This window comes from Lygodium microphyllum, chromosome 4 (genome assembly GCF_053477565.2).
Source record: "Lygodium microphyllum isolate KBCC chromosome 4, Lygodium_microphyllum_v1.1.10, whole genome shotgun sequence".
NCBI classification, from domain to species: Eukaryota; Viridiplantae; Streptophyta; class Polypodiopsida; order Schizaeales; family Lygodiaceae; genus Lygodium; species Lygodium microphyllum.
Window position 1 is genome coordinate 167,412,527 of NC_141138.1, and position 22,895 is coordinate 167,435,421.

Genomic DNA, 22,895 nt, shown 5'->3' on the forward strand with positions numbered 1-22,895 from the left:
CTATCCCATGGAAAAATAGTCATTCACACGGTGCATCTATGCCGAAGAGGCAAGCCACATTTGTCCATGCAATGGGTTATGTATCCGGTCCTCTCTCTTTTCTCAAAGAGAGGCTATGGCAAGCGGAATTAGAGATTGCATGCACCATAATTGAGTGCAATCTCTCTTTCCATATCCTTATTGTCAATTGATGGAAGTGGATAGTGAAAGCCATTGCCATTTTTGGTCCATGAGAGGAATGGTAGAGTGCCATGTACCATGGCATATGTACAAAGAAACTTGATGAATTCTCCGAAGAAGAACAGCAAGGGTAAGAAAAGGAAGTCATCTTCTACAGCTTCGGGACAGTAAGGTGCACTGCAAGAAGTACCAAATCCTTCACCACTTGAAGCTCCTAAAGAAACCAATGAAGCAAAACAGTTGGTATCAATCCAATGGATTTTGGACAGTCGGCGGGCATGAATGCACTGACGGGGGAGCTAGGACACTTTTGTAGTAGCACAATTTTTTGTGCAATGGTTAGACTGGAACTGTATACGCGGATGTATGACACAACTCCCTATGGGATGCAGTAGCCAATACATGGTGTGCAAGGTCCAATGTATTAGGGTGTGGTTGGAAATGTGCATATTCCAATGTATAGCAGCATTGGTTTGATACCTAGGGCACAAAGTGGCATGTTTGGTAATGCAACTTCACCCCCGAATGGTTATGGGATTCAAGGAACGAGTATTGGTCATGCAAATGCTTTGTTTGGATTTGGTCATGATGTAAATGTAGTAAATGCATCCTTTTGACAAGAGCCAATGTATGACAACTTGACTCTCAAAGGGGCAACAAAAGATTATGATGAGGGTGCAAAAGAACTAAAGATTAAGTCCTTTAGTGGTACACAAGATAGATTGAAAGCTTTGACTTTTATTCAGCAGTTTGATGGATCCTAGTCAAGGGGAAACTTCACCGAATCCTCTAAGATTTGAAAAGTAGCCAGTTTCTTGAAGGGGAAGGCATTACAGTGGTGGTCCATGCACTTGATGCAAGGTAGATTACTATCAACATGGATACAATTCAAGCAAATGTTTATATCGATTTGGTTGACAAGTACCTTTGAGATGGACATCATGACAGCTTGGAACAAGTTAAGAGGCCAAGGAATGCAAGAGTTTAGAGCAATACAATAAGAAGTTTTGGGATACATTGATGCCAGTTACTTCTTATTGTCCAGTACCCCTTCATAAGCAAGTGGAAAAATATGTTTGTGGGTTGGCCAAAGGAATCAGGGTTGCATAAAATCCACCCTTTAGTATGTCTCAATTCATAGAGAGTGTTGCTATAGCCGATGCTTTGTTGCATGGGAAGGATTCAAGCTTCCAAGAGAGTGGGGAGAAGTCGAAATAGAAAGTTGTTTAAGGTTGAGAGAAGGGGAAGATCTGAAAATTAGCCTCAAAACAGGCAAAAATAGTAAATGGCTGAGAATCATTGGCACAACGCAGGGAATTGATGGCTGCAAATAAATGTTTCATTTGTGAATAGGAGGGCCACATTGCAAAGGACTGTCCCAGTAGGCAAGAAGCTAGGAAATCGGGGAGATCCCAAGGGAAAGAAGCCTAAAACATTAGTGGGATTGCTACCCCATGTTGTTAATGATCAGCCCAATGATGATGCTATTAAGTTATCTAGAGCATGAAACGAAATCAAGAATCAACATGCATTGATACTCTTTGATAATGGTGCATGAGCCAATGTCATCTCTGTAGACATGGAGACAACATCTGGATAGTGAAGAGTTTTTCATTGCTCCACTTGAGGGTTGTGATGTGTTACGTGGTATGCCATGGTATCACTGTAGACATGCAATGATTGATTAACGTACAAAAGAGATCACTATTCAGTATAAGAGAAAGACACTCACACTCGATGTAAATTTGAAAGGAGAATCTGTCCTTGTTGTATCACTTGCAATTTCTTGAGTAATCAAAAATCATCTTTCAACGTGCTTGGTTTTTACTAAAGAATAAAGATGATAGTGAGACTGTTGGGAATATGTCTAAGTTAGAGAAGTATCACATGCCATTTCTGAAAATATATATATTTTTGCTTCTCATAGTTACTTCTAGGGTAGCTACTGTTTGAAAGGCTTGAAGATCATGGCATAGATCTTATCCTTGGAAGTAGCCCACCTAATAAGCTCCCCTACGAAGTCAATGCAACCGAGCAAGAGGAGATTATGAATCAGGTGAATGAGTTGCTAGGAAAAGGATTTATGCAACTCAACTCATATGCTTTTTTTGCTCCAGTGTTGGTGCAAAAAAAAAAAAGATGGTTCATGGTGTATGTGCATTGACTGTTATGCTTTGGATAACATCACAATAAAGAATCGGTTTTTGATCCCTCAAATCGATGATGTTATGGATAGATAGAGAAGGCAACCATTTTCAATCATATAGATTTAAAAAGTAGGTATCATCAAATATGTAGTAGACTAGAGAATGTGCCTAAGATAGCTTTTACGACATCTTTTGAGCTGTATGAGTTTCTTGTTATGCCTTTTGGACTTTCGAATTTTTTTTATCACTTTCAATCAGAGGATGGATCGCATCTTTAGGCCACATAGAGGATGTGTGAGCACTTTCTTTGATGACATGATTGTCTACTTAAAGAATGAGACAAAGTATAGAAAGCACTTGAACATTGTGTTTAATGAATTGCGTAAGCATACGTTGGTTATTAAAGATAAGAAAAGTGAAATTTTTTTGCATGAAATTCACTTTTTGGGGTATATTGTATCGGTGATGGTATTCATATGGAGCTTGGAAACATTGAGGCAATACAATCATGGCCAACTTTGAAAAAATACACGAGATCCGTAGCTTCTTGGGTTTGTGCTCTTACTATAGGAAGTATATACATAGATCCGTTGAAATTCTACCTTCATTTTACGCTTTGCAAAAGAAAAATGTGCCAATTAGATGGAGAGCAATGGAAATTTTGGCATTTGAGAAGCTAAAAGAAAAGATGAGTTTAGATCGTATGCTTGTGCTGTCGGATCTAAGGAAGTTATTTGCGGCTTAGTGTGATGCATGTGGAAACATCATTGCCGTTATTTTAATGTAGGATGGTTGAGTGGTGGCTTATGAGAGCCGTGTTCTGCATGGTGCAAAGAGAAATTTGCAAGTCTATGAGAAATAGCTCTTTGCTATAATTGATACATTGTCTATGTGGAAACACTACTTGTTAGAGGCTGATTTTACAGTGCTGACCGTTAGACTTTGAGGTACTTTCTAATGCAGACAAAGTTATCAGAGAAACATCTAAGATGGAAAAATTCTCTCTCTATGTTTCATTTTCAGATTGTAACAATTGATGGTAAAAAGAATGTTGTGGCAGATGCACTATCACGCAAGCCACAAATTTCAGCCGTCAGCATAGTTTATCACTTTGAGTTGGATGCCATGAAAGAGCAGTATACTACTAATTTGGATTTTGCTAATGTTTATGATTAACTTTGCAATGGCCAAAGGCATGGACACTTCAAAAAATGCTATTTAAGCATTCAATTCTTATCTAAGGGACTAATTAGGCAGGACAAAATGCCTGGCTAGATATCCAAAAAAAAACTTACAAGCAAAACTTTGCAAGGGTTTGTAGTTTAGCCAGATCTCACCTTTGTCACCTATAGATTGTGACGTCTAGATTCGTTATTCGTACATTTTCTTTGTTGAGAAGAATTTCTAATGATGTATAGATGAGTGTGTGATAAAGAAGTTAAGACCTTGAGTAATCACTAAAAGTCATACTACTCCGTATGCAGTACATAGAGGTATCGATACCACAATTAGGGCAATGGAGCATTACTTTTATTAGCCAACTTGAGGCATGATATAGAGCGGTTTGTTAGGACATGCATCATATGTTAGAAAGTAAAGGATGATAGGCAAAAGATGCCATGTTTGTTGCAACCCTTGCCTATTGCAAAGAGGCCTTAGTAGAGCATTGCTATGGATTTTATTTTCGAGTTTCCTAGGACACAACACATAAAGGGAATAATGGGATATGAACTATTATTTGCAGGTTTATCAAATAGGCCCATTTGTAAGTTTATCAAACAAGCATGATTGTTTTTTCAATACATCTTTAAATATCATGATATGCCAAAGTTGATTATCAGTGATCGAGAACCTCGGATGACCAGTTTATGGATACCATACTGAAATTCTCATCATCCTTTCATCCGTAGACAAATGGTCAGTCCGAGGAGGCTAATTCCATGGTGTTGGATCTTTTGAGGTGCTATGTTTCAAGCCATAAGGCATAGGGGAGCAATATTTGCCATTGGTTGAGTTTGCTTATAATAACATGGTACATAGTTCCACTAGAAAAGCTCCACTTGAGGTGAGGGTGGCAAGAGGCAACCACATATTTTACAAACTTAAGGATAACATCTTTGAGGCTGGCCACTATGTAGAAAACTTGGATGTAGCCTATGCATGGATAAAGTATGCACTTCAAAGATCAAAGGAAAAGCAAAAGAAGGCTACTGTTTGCCATAGAATTGCCTTGTGCTTCGCAGAGGGTGATTATGTTTTGCTGCGTTTTGAAAAGATAAGGCTGAAAAAGTTGAAAGGAAGAGAGAGATTGTATCTGAAGTTTGAGTACGAGATACTATGGGCCCTTCTAAGTGTTGGAAAAGGTCAACAATGTGGCATATCGACTGAAATTACCTCTAAATTGGTGGATATATAATGCCTTCCATTGCAGTTTGTTAAGGCCATTTTATGGTGATTTGCCAAAGGATGTATCTGCTGAAATTCAACTTGAGGGTGAGGAGCTGGATAAGATCTTTGTATAGAAGCAGATCTTGGCACATAAGGAAAGAAAGGTTAGGGGTAAAGTTTCCAAGAGATATTTGGTGAAGTTTCAAAACTATTCACTGATGGATGCAAAATGAATGAAAGATGATGACTTGGCAAACCATCCTCAATTGTTGCAACTTTTCCTGGATGCCTTTCAATTAGAGTCGGGCTCAGTCAGGTTCAACAGAGCAAGGGTCTGGAGCAATGTTTGATACCCAAGGGGAGGTAGCACTTCCACTCCCCTAGTTTTGGACAACTCTCGTATATAATTGATCTCAGAAGAGATTAGTTTATGGTTAATTTTGGGGTCAATTTTGCATAGTTTTATTGACTAGATTTTGCATTTAGTTTGGATCATCTTTTGATCACATTTGCAACTCTTTGTGACCGATTTTCAGATATGCATAAGATCAGTTTATGCTTAGTTTTCAATGGTTTACAATTGGTTCTATGGACATCAGCATGTTAGTGAATGCCATTGACAATTTCAGCTATGGTTTATAGTGAGTTTAAGATTTACTATGGTTATGAAGTCAAAACAGATGAGAAATATGAATTATGGATGCATCCAATGGATTTCTAGCAACAATTATGAACTGATTTTCAATTTTATGTCACGTTTATAATGGCTAGAAATTTTCAGCAAATCATTGGGGTATATGGCATAGTTAGACCATAGTGGCCAATGTTGTGACTATGATGCCTTATGGAAGTTCCAATAATGTGCAAGGCTGCAAAGCACGTGTTGCACATGGTAGTTATTTCATGGTAACAGGCCATGGATCCCAAGGATGCAGTGGGTGTCAAAGGCAAAATTTGTGACAAGTTATGGCAGCTAGGATTTGGCTATTAGTTGGTGTCAGCTTTAACCCTAGGATAGTTGTTTGGCCATTAGGTGTCAGTGATGACACTAGGGGTTGGGCATTAATTAATTATTTAATGCCATCTAAGGGTCAAGAGAGGTGGGGGACCACTCCAAGTTGCAAATCCTAGCCAATTTGTTTATGGATGGGCATGCTTAATTTTGTGCAGGATCAAGAGCACTGAAATTAATTCTCAAAATTAATTAATTTTGAAAATTAATTTCATGGCTGGATAATATGAAAAATGGGTTTAGAAGGCTGCCACTTGGCACAAATACCCATTTAATTAAGAAAAATGTTTTTTGGGCCTACTTTGAGCCATTTAGTGCATGTAGCCTATGAGAGAGAGGAAGGAGCATTTGTTGGTCTTATTAGCAGCCATTGTAAGACCTTCTGGGGCAGCAAGCAGCACATCAGAAGACCAACTTGGAGCAGGCAACCACAATTCCAACCCTCCCAAGTGCAAGCAACAATAGTGAGGGGCTGGTGACAGCATTTATTTCCCCTCTGGCAGTAGGCAACTATGTTAAATGCAGTCTAATATAGTCAACAGTCAGATTTGAGCTCTTTCTCATATGGACAATTAGGGAATTCTTTCTCACTAGCTTTCTCTCACTGTGAGATGGAAGGATCGAGGTGCAGCTTAGATTCAGTAGACAGTGTGAGAGTGGGAGATAGAGTTGAAGCACGACACCCAAGAGAATAGACTGAATGAGTGTAACCAGAAAGTACAAAGTACAACCCTTAAACCTTAGGGTTGTAGGGGGTGTTCACACCCGACACACACTAAGTGCCCAAATGTGTGTAACATAAGCATATAAGTACATACGACAATAAGACCATAAGTCTGGGGGAAAAAACCTCTCCTACCGAGAGTAAAAAGTGCCCCAGTGTCCTACTGATCACCGGCACTCCCATATGAGCGTAGGCGTAAGTGAGGCGTGAGTCAAATATCCAACAAACCCCCCTGGAGTGAAGAGTGATCAAGAGTACAAGGATCATCCGCCACCAAAGGTTATCAAATTTAAAGCATCGCGAAATGCATCAAATTTGTCACGAGGAAGAGCTTTGGTGAAGATGTCTGCCACATTACTGGTGGTAGGACAATAGACAAGGCTGATATCACCTGCATGTAGCCTCTCTCTGACAAAGTGATAATGAATCTCAATGTGTTTCGTGCGAGCATGAAACACTGGGTTCTGTGCCACTGCAATGGCACTCTGACTGTCAATGAACAAAGGAGTAGGCTCAGTAACAGATACATCCAAATCAGCTAGCAAGCGTCTAAGCCATACGCATTCAATTGTGGTAGTGAAAGCTGCCTTGTATTCAGCTTCACATGATGATGTGGCAACAGTGGATTGTTTCTTGCTAAGCCAAGAAATGCAAGAAGAGCCAAGAAAGAAACAATTGCTACTAGTGAAGTGACGTGTATCATAATCACCAGCCCAATCACAATCACTGTAAGCATGTAACTGTAGTGGTCCCCCCTTGGCATAAAGCAACCCAAGAGAACGAGTACCCTGCAGGTAGCGAAAAACACGCTTGACAGCTTGCCAATGTGACATACGTGGCTGATGCATATACCTGCTCAAAGCTGAAACTGCAAACTGTATGTCCGTCCTAGTGTTGCATAGATAGATAAGACATCCAACTGCAGGAGCATATGTATGTATATCAAACAAATCACTATCATCATGTAATGACAATTTCAGTCCAGGTTCCATGGGAGTACAAACTGGCTTGCAATCCTGTAAGCCAAACTTCTCAAGAAGCTGCCCAATATACCTTGACTGTGATAGCCCAATACCTCGAGCATTATGTATGAACTAGATGCACAAGTAGTAATGCAAAACTCCCAAGTCAGACATGTCAAAAGTTTGCTGCAAATTTTGTTTGAATGCTGAAATCTGATCAGCATGTGTTCCAGTGAGCAAAAGGTCATCAACATAAAGACATATAATCAGCATAGATCCCCCTTCTTTACATACGTAAAGGGTAGACTCAGATGAGCTGTTTAGAAACCCCTGACCAAGCAAGAAAGCATCTATTTTTGCATACCAAGCTCTAGGAGCTTGTTTCAAACCATATAGTGCCTTTTTGAGCTTGCATACCAAATGTTCTGAGCCTTCAACTGCAAAACCAATGGGCTGATTTACATAAACTTCCTCCTGAAGTTCCCCATGTAAAAATGCAGTCTTGATATCTAGCTGATGCACTGTCCAACCATAATGTGCAGCCAAAGCAATCATAGACCTGATGGTCGTCATACGGGAAGTAGGAGCAAATGTCTCCTCATAATCAATGCCCTTTTTCTGTGCATAGCCTTTAGCTACCAGCCGTGCCTTGTATTTATCAATGGATCCATCTGCTTTTCTTTTCAGTTTGTAGACCCATTTCGTTCCAATGGCTTTCTTCCCAAATGGCAAGGACACCAAATCCCAAGTTTGATTCTTAGTAATAGAATCTAATTCAGCTTGCATAGCTGCCATCCAATGCACACTGTGTTGTGCATCCTCATAACATTCAGGCTCTTCATTATCAAAAGTACTTGCTGCCATAATAAACTCCATGGTATGTGCCGAATCATGCAAACGAGTTTGCCTTCTAGTACGACCAGCCATGGGTGCATCCAAAGGACTATCTTACATAGTTTGCAAATACCATCTAGGTAGCTGTCTAGCATCCTGACTGTGTGCAAGCTCTTGCTGAATTTCAGTTTCAGCATGATGCTGAATATTCCGATCAGCCAATGGCTGAATTTCTGCACTTTCCATAGGAGCAGCTGGCTGAACATTAGGTTCATTTTCTAAAGCTCCAGCTGAATCACCAAAAGTAATGGGCAGCAGCCCTTCAAAACATCACGGGCAGCCTGATATGTATCCAAACCAGCGAAGGATAATTCTGATTTTTCATCAAAAACATCCCTGGTGACAAAAATCTTCTTTGTAACGGGATCATAGAGTCTGTAGCCTTTGCTCTCATTGCTATATCCCATAAAAATGCACTTAACAGCCTTCTTGTCCAATTTTTTTCTAAGTACCTGTGGAATATGGGCATAGGCAAGACACCCAAAGGTACGAAAGTGACCGACAGAAGGTTTACGGCTGTTCTAAGCCTCAAAAGGTGTGATGGTTTTCAAGGCTTTGGTAGGGCATCTGTTCAAAATATGGCAAGCACACATGACTGCTTCCATCCAAAAACTACGAGGCAAGCTTTTTGCCTTCAGCATACATCTGGCCATCTCCATGAGTGACCGATTCTTCCTCTCTGCTACCCCATTCTGCTGTGGAGTATAAGCTGTAGTATACTGATGGACTATGCCCTTCTGCTACAAAAAAGAATTCAGCATAGAGGACATGTATTCCCCCCCTCGGTCCGAACGGAGAGTCTTAATCTTGTATCCAGGTTGGTTTTCAACAAGTGCACTGAAAGCCAAAAATGCATCATACACTTCTGACTTCTTTTTCAAACAGTAGACCCAACAAAAACGTGTAAAGTCATCAATGAATGTCACAAAATAATAACAACCGCCCAATGACATGGTTTGCATAGGCCCACAAACATCTGAATGCACTGAAGACTGCTCTGATACCAAATGTGAGATGGAAGGATCGAAGTGCAGCTTAGATTCAGTAGACGGTGTGAGAGTGAGAGACAGAGTTGAAGCACGACACCCAAGAGAATAGACTGAATGAGTGTAACCAGAAAGTACAAAGTACAACCCTTAAACCTTAGGGTTGTAGGGGGTGTTCACACCCGACACACACTAAGTGCCCAAATGTGTGTAACATAAGCACATAAGTACATACAACAATAAGACCATAAGTCTGGGGGAAAAAACCTCTCCTACCGAGAGTAAAAAGTGCCCTAGTGTCCTACTGATCACCGACACTCCCATATGAGCGTAGGCGTAAGTGAGGCGTGAGTCAAATACCCAACACTAACCTTCTCTCAAAAGATCTCAGTGTTTCCCTACCATTCTCAGCACTTAATTTTTACATAAATTAGGGTTTAGCAGCCATCTCAAGACCTGTGCCATTACTGTAAAGTATGCATTTTTTGTTTATGCTTATTTATTGATTGCTGTAATTAAGTTCTTAATCAAGTATTACCACCTTATCCAAGAGGGAAGGCTGGTTTCATGACTTGCTAGAAGACTCTTAACCACATTCCTTAAATTGTGTATAGGCAACAGCCCACCAACTTGTGCAAGAGCCCCAACTCAACTACTTGCGCAACAGCAATCTGCGCGTTACTTGCTGGAAAACCCACAGCCATGATCATCAATTTGAGTACAGGCAACAACCCACCAACTTGTGCAAGAAACCCAACTCAAGTCATTGACTAAAGCTTACAAAGTTATGAGCACATAGATCCTAGTATTAGAAACTATTCTTGCAACCTTTGATCCTTCATAGTGCAAGCAATAACCCGCCAATACGTTGAAGACCCCCAACTCAACATACATCAACTTCTACTTTCCTCTCTTTACGGTGTACCCACTATACCTATGATCACTTGAACAAATGTAAATACTTGATGCATCGAAAACAAAGTCCTGAGATAACATTGAGCTATTTGCACTTGAGCAGTCGTGGACTCGCCCCTTGACCATAAAACTAGCCTTTAGGAAAACGAAAAGGCATTAATCATAAAGTTAATTAGCAAAGCACTTAACCTTAATCATGAAATCAGCAAAAGGAACTATTAACCCATAGGGGAGCTAGAATGCTCCCATAGTTGCCTCCATAAGATGTACGGCACCACCCGTACGGTACTATCTGTATGATACGAATTCATATGTTAAAACGGGCCTATTTGGGCCACGTGGCATGCACGTCCTCAATCCTGCGTTCTGCGTTTCCCGCATTTCTTGCACTTTTTGGGGAGGTGGGAAGCCTTGGATACCTTATCCCACCCCCTTTTCCAGCCATGTGCTTCCCCTCCCCCAGCCCTCTTTGGATTCCTTCCAGCTGTCAGCCCTCTCTTCGACCGTTGACCCCTCTCTCTTTGATTGTTTGAACTTTGACCCTTCTCTCATCTACAAAAGGTGCTCCTCTCCTCCATGCTTCCACACCAATTCAGCAAGCACTTACCATTCTCATCTTCCTCTCTTGGATCTTGATTCTTGAATGGACTTGTGATTTGTCATTCTCGAATCTCACCTCCCATCCCCTCTTTCCAATACCCTATCGAAGCATTTACCATTCTCAAATCTCATCTCCCATCCCCTCTATCCCGCACCCTATCAAAGCATTTGCTATTCTCATCTCCCATCCCCTCTCTCTTACTCTTGCTCTTTCAACTTTACCCCAACCCTCGGGCCTCTCGAGTCTGCCTCCCTTTCAACTTTCAAGACTCAAGTTTCAAGAGTCAAGACTCAAGCATCTTTTTTTCGTAAAAGGTAATTGTATTAATTACGAAAAAAGGTACAAGTTTACATGATTACAAGATATACGATGGCTCTAAGCCATCATGTGTAAAATCTCAGTACTAAACAACAAAAGAGTTACAAAAGTCATGGCAAAGACGCAGAGGAAATTGCCATATGCCAAGGAAGTAAGTCCTCCCGAGGGAGTAAGTCAGAGTGCCGAATGAGATCTATCTACCAATGCGAGAGAGAGAGAGAGAGAGAGAGAGAGAGAGAGAGAGAGAGAGAGAGACTTAAGCATCTCTCTCTCTCTCTCTTTCTCTCTCTCGGGCCTCTTTATTCATCATCGGCACCATGACTCGTGAGAATCACAAGGCCTTCAATTTGCATACGATCCATGTGGAGAGGGACACAAAGAAGTCCAACTCCCACCATTGGACATGCAAGTATTGCGGGAAGCGCTATACAAGTGGTACAACTGGGCTTCTCCAACATCTTCCACGGTGGGGCAAGTTGCTCCGTGCAAGGAGATCCCTCAAAACATCGCGGAAGAGATTCTCACCAAGATGAGAGGGGATCCACAAGAGTAGGAGGAAGTGGCTTATCGGCACCAACTCCTATGCCTACTAACGAGAAAGCATCAAATGTGGGTGTATCTTCAACCAATGCGGAAGAGGCCTCTACCATTAGTGTTGGGGGACTCCACATCCGCATCCGGCGCCGGTAAAAGACAAAGAGTGGAGGCTCATGCAGTGCTGGAGAGACAATCCTCTCTCTCTCAAGCTCCCGGTCATGTGCATGGATCGATTGCCTTTCTTAGAGAAAGGTAACAACTTGCGGACATTGAAATTGCACGCATGGTGATTGAGTGCAATCTTGCATTCAATGTACTAAAGCAAGAGCAATGGAAGAAGATGGTAAAAGCCGTTGCCAATGTGGGTCCATGTGAAGGATGGACCGGTGTTACATACAATGACATGAGAACGAAGAAGATTGATGAAGAGGAGAGGATTGATAGAGCCCTTGATCCTATTTAGGCCGCATAGAGAAAATATGGTTGCTCCATTCTCACCGACGGATGGAATGATTATAAGAAACGGGGCATCATCAACATACTCGTCTCGTGTCCACTCGGCACTTACTTTTTGCGGGCCGTAGATACCGGAAAGAGGGAGAGGAAAACGACGGGCACATTCATCTACCGCCACATTTGACAAGCTATCATTGAGGTATACATTGCAATTTGCCTTTTAAATTTATTTCACTTTCTTTCATTATGATAATATCATGATTCATAATTGAAATTTGATTTACGCATAACTATCTATCTCCCTATTCTAATAATTAATTTCTCTTTAGTATCTATGATCTATCTCAATTCTCTCTTTCCCCCCGGGTCACAAGGCCCCCAACCCCCGGGCCCCATCTCTCTTCATTCTTGAATCTTGAAAGTTGAAAGTTGAAACTTGAAACTTGAAAGGCTCAAGTTTCAACTCTCTCTAGACTCTTTCTCTCTCTAACCTCCAATTTCCAAGTATTGTTAGTAATAAGTATACTTGTAATTTGTAAATTGTGGTTGTAGGTGGGCCCCTCAAATGTGGTGCAAGTATACCACGTTCAAATGCAAGATCTTTCTTTGGAGAGGGCTCACTAGTGGACTTTCCCTTGCAACGGCTTTTCCAAAATGCCAAATGTCAAATTGCAATTGCTTTTTTTGCACAACCAGTGTGGAATCCTTGCATCATAGATTTATTTCCTGCTTTAGCCAAGAATATCTTGACCCTCCCATCGGATATTTGGAGAGCTGTGGTCGGTTTGTCACTGCATCTCTCTAATCGGGTTTGTGTCAGGGCAAAATATCCCACCTAGGGACAGCCATATATGAAGATCTTGTTCCTTTTTTTTTTCAGATTTTGGGGGGGTTGGCTTAGTTGAGTTACTAACCAGACTGCTTTTCTCTTCAACTCTGTTATGGGTGTCGAGGGACATATTGCCAAGATAAAGGGTCTTCTACATTGGTAGTTAGATCTTGTTTAGCATGCCAATCTTCTCCCTAGGGAGGATTGAGCTCCTTGGCATGCGACAATCTCTCCTCCTCCTTTGCCGTGACTTTTTCGTATGATCTGACTTTTGAACTCGTGTGATTTGATATAGTTTAACTAATTACCACACACACACACACAATGTGTGTGTGTGTGTGTGTGTGTGTGATGTATACGTCTGTCTGAAATTTTGCTGACTAGCAGATTGCTTTGTAGGCTGCCAAGAGGCTTGGAGGAAAACTTCTTGTAGAGACAGCACGCTATCAATTCTTGAAGGAAGTCTTAAAAGAGGTAATATAGTACATTTCTTAAGCTTTGAAGAGAATTTACAAACGTATGCTTAAATCTTCCTGTGGCTAGTGCATGCCTGAGTAAAAAGGGTTAATAAGTACAATTAAACTGTTACCTTTGAAATGCTAAAAATGTTCTGCTTAAGCTTCATGATTACATGTGTCAATTTTTCTTATAAGAAGTTTTGATGACACTGGGAAATTGGGTCAACTCTGGGTATTCAAACCAGCTGTACAAATGGTCACCCGTCGAGGATGTTCTGTTGTACTCTCAATAATTTTGTAACTGCCAATTTCTTCTTCAAAGGACAATGGATGAATCTACAGGTGACAGGAGCACATGCTCTAGTACTGCTGTCTCTACTAAACTGTCCATTTCTTTCCCTCGTGTCCCTCAGGAGTATCAGTACCTCATAGACATTCAGCCATTTCCTGACTCCATTGTGCACTTGGAATATTGATTCCATTTTGGTCAATACTTGAGATTGCCTGTTTTTCTGGACTGAGAGTTTGGGACTGACTTCTTAATGGGGTTGAATTTTTGTCATTGTCCTTGAGGATGGATATTCTAACCTGCAGGCGACTTCTTGATCTCAAGAATACAGCTGCAGCTGACTCCTGAGTCCTGAGTCCTAGCCACCTGGATATTGCAGGATTGCATATTTAGCTATGGTGACTATTATGTCAAATAACTTGATGTGTTTTTCCTTTTTCAAAAATTTCCTTAGGTTCACCTGTTCAAAGGTCATTCAATTGGCGGCACCCATTGGATTCGGATCAGGGTTTCAAATTTAGAGTGAGGAGTTGACGGATGTTGTATCTAATGATGAGACATCAGTATATCTAGATGGAGATGATGGTAACTTTAGGGCCTTTCTTACAGTGATGAAGGTATTTTGCTTGGTCTTAGGTGCACTCATCAATTGGCATGAATCCTGCAGATTGACTGTAAGTTACTCCGTAGCTCAGTGGAGTCCTCATAAGCCTTTTCCTTTGGTCCTGTCTAGGACCTTGGTGAGCCGCCACATTGCAGCAGTTGGCACCTTGCTACTGAGCATTAGACAGAAATTACTTTATGGGAGCACAACTAGAGTCTCTAAGTACTCTTTGTTTGGATGTGATACTTTTATTCATGTTGGCAAGTGAAGCACCTTATTAAGGATCAGGAAGGGATGGGCCAGCATGCATGGGATGCTGTTATTCAGCTGAGATTAAGAGGGGAATTAAACATTATTGATCCTGGTTACATTTCTTATCAGATCTGAGCTAAATGAGTTGGCAGAAAATTTTAGGAGAGACCTGCAGCAGCCATCATGAGAACCTAGAGATCAGTCTTTTCTGCCCCTTTCCAGACCTACCTGCAACTTGTTGAAGAGAAGAGGAGACAGCTTCTTCTTTTCAACAACTTACTCAGAGGTATGAATGGTTGTACCCTTTTATGGTAGAGTTTCCTTCCCCGTATTTTATGTATAAACATGTTTGATTTTGTTTTGTTATACATTTCTACCTGATTCACAGCTTAGTTTGTTTTACATAAATTTCCCTTGCTTGGAAAAAGTTCATATAGATGGATTCACAGCTTAGATGGAAAAAGTTCATATAGATGGATTCACAGCTTAGATGGATCTACATAAATTTCCTTTCTTGGAAAAAGTTAGGATAAAGCATTGAGATCGGTACCTTTCAACCGCTATGAATATCTCTCAGGTCTTAACACAAAAATTTATAAGGCATTGAGATGTAGGCTCTACTAACCATCTCTTCTCCTGCCCTGCCATCGACACAGCTGTCAGCCTCACCATCTTCATCTCTTTTAGCCTTGCCTTCTAGTCCCCTTCAGGCTTGCCTTCTGCCCCCTTACCAGACATGCCAGCCACGCCTGGATTCACACACAGACATGCCCTTCTCTCTCACACACACACGCTTGCACGTGTGCATGCAGGTGTGCACGCATGTGCGCACACACACGTACAAATGCACACACGCATGGCCCATATATCTTGCAAAATATTGTGATAATTGCTCTCAGTTTGTATTGCTACTGCTTTGTTGTAACACAACACACACATGCCCACACTCACCGCATGCACACATACACACAGGTGCCACCACCACCATGATGAAATTAAAAAAAAAACAAGAAAGGGTTTGATTTCTGTCCAGCACAAAGATTGTCATCAGAGAGATTGCAGCTTTCAGTCTTCGGTCTCTAGTCTATAGGTCATTAAGTGATCACCCACCACTTGAAGCTCTAAAAGACACCAATGAGGCAGCTCTTACAAGTTCTTTTGTAATGGTCTTTTATAACATGCCCCTAGGAAAGGTGGGTGCTTCTTTGTTAAGTTTGGCAGCTTGTAGCAATCTAAGGAGGCTCTAGATAGTAGCTTTTATTTTCAATCAAAGGGTTTAAGTTACCCCCAACACAAGGATTCTCATCACAGAGAGATTGACAGGTCTCAAATTCTCATCTCTAGTCAATAGGGTATTAGGTGATCACCTACCACTTCGAGCTCTAAAAGACACCTACCAAGCAGCTCTTACAAGTTCTTTTCCCATGGTTTTTCCTAGCATATCATAAGGAAATGGGTGCTTTTGTGTTGAGGCAGCTGGTAGCAATCTGAGGAGGCTCTAGCTAGTAGTCTGTTAGATCTTTGGAGATTAATGTACTTCTGACAGATGCACACAAGGATGACTCCTCTCTAGAGACTACCACATCTTTTTCTTCCCTAGCCCATCCAATTATCTCTTTACAATTTGTCAGAGATTGTAAGTACTTTTAGACAGGCAGTTCAGATTGGTAGGGATCAGTGCAAGTCATTGTTCCAATTTTATAGACTCTTTCCTGTAGGCCATGAGTATCCCTTCAGGGCGTTGAGGGGATCTTATTCAATATGTAGGATTCACTTGACAGTACTTCGCTTGCAGAGCAATTGGTCACTTGGTCATAGCCTACTCAGGAGTGTGTACTATGACCTTGTAGATAGTGCATTCAGAGGAGTGGACTGGCCCTTGAACAATGAGCCAATGACTGGAACAAGGAGAAGAAACACTTAGAAGAGCAAGAAATTGGGAAAGGTGCAGGAGAGAAAGGCATGAAGGATTGAGCCACTTAGGAGGTGGCAGATACCTCCCATCCATAATTTAAAAATTAAAAAATGATAGAAAATTGCGCCATCTTGCATGTTTCTCTTGTGAATGCTGAGTCAAAAGAAGGCGTGTGGGTTGTGGCTGCCAGCCTTAGCATGCTCCCTCCAACTGTCGCTGCCTCCCCGCACCCTGCCCCAACCAACTGCCACCCCTCCACTCATGCACCCATGCTGCCCCAGCCTGCATCAGTGTTTCCCGATCCTGCTCTGGCAGTGCCCCAGCCTGCACCTGCATTGCCCTAGCCCATATCCAAGCTGTACTAGACGCCGCCCTGCCCCACCTCATAGCCAATCATCACCCCTGTTGCCTGCCGATCTTGCAGCCAAGATCATGCCAGTCTGCCCTTACCCCTACTACCATCCCTCTCACTTCAGCCTGTGCTTCTATTGCCACCCCTCTCCCTGCTGCCCCCTTGTCCCTGTTTCCCTGCCTTGCTACTTCACCACTCTCCATACACCCATCTCAGTCCACCACCGGTGTCCTCTGTCCCAGCCAGCTTCACACTTGCACGCCACCCCCTTGACCCAGTGTCTCCCCTTATTCGCCTTGGCTGAAGAACAGGCCTATTACTGGCTGCTCCCTTCCTTTGCAGTAGCATTCTCCTCAAATGATCAACAGCTCACCCTGGTGGTCTCCAGAGAATGAATGCAATGGAAATGTCCAGTCTGACGCTATTGCACTTCACAAGTTCCCCCCCAATCACACACCTTGCGAGTCATTCTCTCTGAGGAACAGCTTCAAACAATTTGTGCCACTAAGAAGAGACTCTAGGAGACTGCGATATTTAGACAGGTCACCAATCACTCCCCCTTCTAAATCATAGCTTCAAGAGTGACTTTGATCCATCTTGAACATCAATGCCTCGTGGATAGTTGAAGTAGTGTTGATAGATCAAGGTAGTTTTATTGTGTGATGCACATCAGTGGATGCTGGACAAGAGCTTATCAACAGCTCTCCAGTCGTATCCACTACAGGAGTCATTTACAAGGTTCCCCAATTTGGCAGGTTCACAGTCTCAAACCTCAGGCTTCATCACTTCCCCAAACACCCTGTCACCCTCCTCTTTCTCAATCTTGTGGTCAAGTATTGCCAGTTCGTGAACTTTGGGTGGCTCTTTGCCACAATGCTTTCTGCCTCGATTATTGATGCAATTATGGCTACAAGGGTGTCAAAGGTACAGGTGGCAGCTACAGAGGTGAAGAATATTCCTGAAGTCTTGGAGATTGAGGTAGTAAGACATTCTCTCAGTCAATCATAGTCATAGGACAGCCTAGACAGTGCCTTAAATGCTACGCTTTCAGTCACCAAGCCTCCCACTGCACACGATTTGAGGCCAAAGACGCGCACCAGGGAACTGCACAGTTGAAGGATGATCGCTCCACTAGACTTTAGTGTTGCTAGGATAGGGGGCAGCTAGGGGCTCAGCAAGCCCAGTGAGCTCAACCAAAGGGTGGGTGGTCCCTGTTCCCCCCCTCCCCCTCCCGCCCCCAAAAAAAAAAAAACTTACCTCCAGCACACCACTCTTCATCTCCACCTACCTGCAGCCCACCTCACAACAGGGCAGACCAGCCCCCCACACTTTGCAACACCCCCCCAGCCGCCCCCCCCCCAAACTACCACCAGAAACTACTCCCCCTCACCATCTCCCACCCTCAGCCCCCCACCACAAGCATTGACAAGCCCCACACTCTTGTATCCTCTCCTCCACAGTAGCCAAGCAGAGAGCTCCACCGCCCTCCCCAACCCCCCCTCTCGCAGTAGCACCTTGGCCTCGACAATAGACTGTATCTCTCCTCAACATGCCTAGCTTTTACTATATGTTTTTATTGATGCTTGCCTTGGTCGTACAAGGAGTTGCAGCTTATGGGAATTTTCCACTTCCATTGGGGATGGGGATCTTCATGATCAGAAAGTCTCGAAATGGTAAGCCACACCTCCTGGCCCTATTGGATGGACCGAACTACTTCTTCTTCCTCAAAACTTTCCACTCTGGCAGACGGTTGGCTGTTTTGCCACAGCTTTCTGACCTCAAAAGAAGCGTTTTGAGTCTAAGTTGTGGATGAATGGTTTGCTGAAGTCAAAAAATTCCTCCCAACTCAAAGATTTTGAGAAAAGTGTTAAAGAAATATCCTTATGCTTGTCAAAGAAGTCAAAAGGAATTCATGTCTCCTTGCAGCAAGAAGCAGGTTATCAGTGCTGAATATCCCCCCCATACCTCTACTTTTCTTTGTTCTCTCTCTTCTGCATTTCTTTGCAAACTCTTCTTCTCTCGCCATCCTTGAGAACCATTATCAAGGATCCAGGAAGTCTGGTGCCCTTTCGAGGCTCTGTGGCTGTGACTCAGGGTGAAGATGGGGTGGATTTCATGGAGGAAGAAATGGTGGGAGGATGAAAAGGTGAGGCAGAAGAGGTGAAGGTGTGGGGGGTGATGGTGAAAAGTAGACTTGGGAAATGGGCTGGCTAGGAACCCCGCTGCCAGGAGGAGTATCAAAGAAAAGCAAAAAAAAAAAAAAGGCTGAGAGCTGGTATCACCACTTTTGTGATCCCCCCCCCCCCCCTTTCTCCTCAATCCTCTGTTTCTTATTTTGTTATTACTGAATCTACTGTGTTTATAATAGCAACCCCTATCTAACATTAAACCCTTTACACCAACGTACCAAAATTGGAGAGCTGTGCCTAGTAGAGTAGCCTTCATGCACTAGGCACCTGTTTGGAATCACTCTTGATCAGCACCAACAGCTACAAGTAGTTTGCAAGTTAGCAATTTCTACTACATCTTGTTCTGTGTTCTGTTGTGTCTGAAATTGTTAACCGTGATATTTCATCCAGGCACAATTCCAAATTTTAAGTTTGCAAAGTTTTCCTCATTTCCTACAGAAAAATTCAGCATCACAGAGGAAAATGCATTTTCATGTTTGATTCTTTGATATTTGAAACTAATGTTAAGTAACTATGGGTTAAAGGGGGGGAAAGGCGCTGCTTTAAGCTTGCAGGTTCGTGTTGCAGTGCTTGCAGCAAGACAGGTACCATACATCTGAATTAATATGTCACAGATTTAATGCAAACTTCGATTCTCTGCATGAAGCAAATATCTGATTGTTGTTACACCACACAATAACTCAATTGTAGGGTTTACTTGGGGCGGCATCATGCTACCGAGCATTAAAAACAACTTCAATGCTGATGGGTCCACTGTAAGCTCTGTAGCTCTAAAAAAGATGGTAGCTACATCTGTGGAAGTAGCTACATAAGTTTTCCACAGAAAAAAACTTCAATCTTCACAAAATATGCACGCTCATTGCACGCACCAGCCTAACTATGCATCGGCTTTATGCACACAGCATACTTCTTGCACCTCTTATGCCTATGTACATGAAATGACAGCATACTCAAAACTTTTTCAAGCAGAAGTTAAGTAGAGATCTCTTGTAGACATTTAGTGTAAATTGCCTTCTTTTATCAGGGATGTGGCTGGTTATCCTCATTACTATTTTGAATATGCAGTTTATGGGGCACCTTCTTGGCTGAAGTTGTGATAAAATCACTTGGTGTAGATTATGCCAGAGTTGTCAGGGCTATCTACTTGGTTGCTCAGGTTTGTATATATCAAGATTTCCGTAATCATGAGTTGAGATTGCTACCAACGTCTTTCACATAACCTTTTGAACCTTTTGAACCAACTTCTTTGATAACCAGATTCGCTTGCTGCGTACTTATGGTTGGACAAGGGCTAAGCACATGTAGCTCCCATATCAGCGAGAGTGGAGAGGGTCAATGTGCACTTTGGCTTGACAGATAAGGAAGCTGAATGGATAAAAGCATTGCTTGAAAGAAAAATGAGACATGGCCGTCCTCCATGAAGATTCAGCAGAGTTTTGTATTAATAGTAATGGTTTTGCAATATAATAGAATTGTTAGTTTTTTTTCATTTGTAGCAATACCATTTCACAACAATATCAAGCAAGAAACAATGGCACAACACAAACACATCAATTCCGAGCAAGGAGAGGTGTTGTGAGATTATAGAAAAGCAACTGTTGGCATAACAATCAGGTTTGTGAGCTAATACTTAAAGAATAGACTTTGAAACATATATATTAAGCAGCATGCACTTTAGTTATAATGAAAGGCATGATCATCCTCTCTTTAAATTTGTAGTGAGAATTATGCCGACTCTTCACCATACTATATCATGGAAGTCATCTAGCTTTACATAATGTGTTACACGTTCATAGGAAGCTATATTCCACCAAATTTGGCAAATGGTTTACACATTCATTGTTTTTGAATCGTTAATTCAAGCTAGCTTAAGTGAACTTCTATACAGTTTAATTATAGTATTATCTAATTTTGTGATTTGTAAATTGTAGCATTACCTAATTTTGAGAACTCTACAAAGGCTAACTTTCAAAAGGACCTTTCCTCAATTGGCATTGGACACATAGATTGAATAAAAAACTTTTATTCAGCACTTAAATTAATTGCCTAAAAGTGACATAAATGATCTATGCATAAGTATAGAATCAAGATGAATGGCGTGATAATAATAGGAAGCCCCACAATCATGAACATTGTTGGGCTTTCTTCATACATAGCTTTGGTATTTTATGCATGAGCATTCATAATTGTATTGCTCTTAAGAAATAACAAGAACATGAAGAGTGGTAAAGAATCCAATTATAACAATGAAATATGTTTCCATAATTAGGGTTGGTTCTTGAATTGGACTTCAATTTTTTACCAATAAGAGGTGGTTTACATAGCACATAAGAGCACTATAAGATTAAGAATTATTCCATTCTTAAATAGGCATAGCCATTTTGAGGTCTACCTATCAATCTTTGTTAATCATGTGTATGTATAGCTTCATGTCAAATTAGTTGTAAGTAGCATAAATGAATCAATAAGATGAAAGATCATGTAATTGGCATAACATTGTTCTCATCAAGGTAACACCTTTCCATCATGACCTAGGTTAATTTTAGACTTTAAAAAATGAGTGACAATATGAACCTCAAAATTGGTTGTGTTGCATTTATGGTCACTTTCTTTTGCTTGATATTAATCAATTTAACCATCAAGCTAATGTTGTAATAGGGAAATACTCTCATATTTGTGCATTAGGACAAATGCTAATTAATATAATATTGAAATCAAGAGTACTATGTGTAGTCCTATCCATTTTTTAAATGATTTGCTTGTATTGAATGTTTGCTTAAATTGATCTAAAAAATCATACATCTTTCCAATGATAGTGAATTTGTCTCTCTAGTCGGCAAATATGGGTTTATATCTATTTGTTATGTGTATTGGTGTTTTAGAATGTAAGTTTCCACAATAGCAAATTTTTAGTTATCATTGTCAATTCTAGATTCATGGAATATATGGAGCATGTTACATTTCATATGAGTTCTACTAGAGTTGCATTAGAGAAGTTTTGAGGTCTTTAAAATGCCTTTTAGAATGTTAAGAGAGTTGTAATGGAAATTCTATTTTTGAAAAAGTAAATTTTACTTTATAAAAAGATACAAACTTAATAATATTATTAAAAATTATTTTCAACGTCTCATAATTGTGATCATTATATTTTTTATATTAATGATATAGGATCTCAATTACTTTACATTAATGATGTATTTGGCATTGTATGATAATGATAATTGAATTTAAATTTAAATTACTAAAAAGCATAGTATTCATCTTTTTTTCATTTTTCGTTTTATTCTTTGTCTCTCTTGTTTCTTTGTGGTAGCTTATTTCTTTCTTTCCCTTCTCTTTGTCATGGATACAAAATTTTATTTTCAATAAGATATCCAAGCTTTGAAATCACTTTCATATCCTTGTTTAATTTATTTAAAACTGATGAAATATGAATTTTTACTATTACTAGCAAAGATAGCTAAATTATCATGTAACAAACAAAAGATAGAAAAAGATAAAGAATATAATTTTTTCTTCTTTATTTATAGGATTAAAGATTTCAAACTTAAAGAAAAATAAAATTGTATCAAAAAGCTTTTAGTGAAATATGTGCTTATGTATAGTTGCATTTAAAATTGGAAAATTTAAATCTTTTATATATATTACATTATATTTGTTTTATTTTTAATGTTTTTTATTAAGCTTGATAGTAGGTATCATCATAATAAATTTTATCAATCTCAAGGAATGGTAAATAGTTGAGTATATTATTGATATTACTCATGTTATATATGTTTGATTTGAAGAAACATGTGCAAAGATAAGAGAAAAATATAACTTAGAGAAGTGAATATTTTTTAATGACTTTTCAAACACAGAAATAACTATTATCTTAGTGAGGGCTT

General features: G+C 40.7%; 1 protein-coding gene across 5 annotated transcripts in view; it reads left to right on the top strand.

Moving 5' to 3' along the window:
• LOC148037870 (uncharacterized) overlaps positions 1 to 20,811 on the top strand; it is a 137,351-nt gene extending 116,540 nt beyond the window's left edge. For 2 of the 5 annotated variants that reach the window (XM_087676832.1, XM_087676830.1), the window contains 5 exons: positions 13,349 to 13,423; positions 19,533 to 19,592; positions 19,699 to 19,763; positions 20,074 to 20,164; positions 20,266 to 20,806. In XM_087676832.1, the coding sequence (XP_087532958.1) occupies positions 13,349 to 13,423; positions 19,533 to 19,592; positions 19,699 to 19,763; positions 20,074 to 20,164; positions 20,266 to 20,313 (339 nt within the window). In that variant the 3' untranslated portion in view covers positions 20,314 to 20,806. Of the gene's footprint in view, positions 1 to 13,348; positions 13,424 to 19,532; positions 19,593 to 19,698; positions 19,764 to 20,073; positions 20,165 to 20,265 lie in introns of all 5 variants that reach the window. The other 3 variants (XM_087676834.1, XM_087676833.1, XR_015690724.1) reach the window with 3 other exon arrangements.
• Positions 20,812 to 22,895: the final 2,084 nt, after the last annotated feature.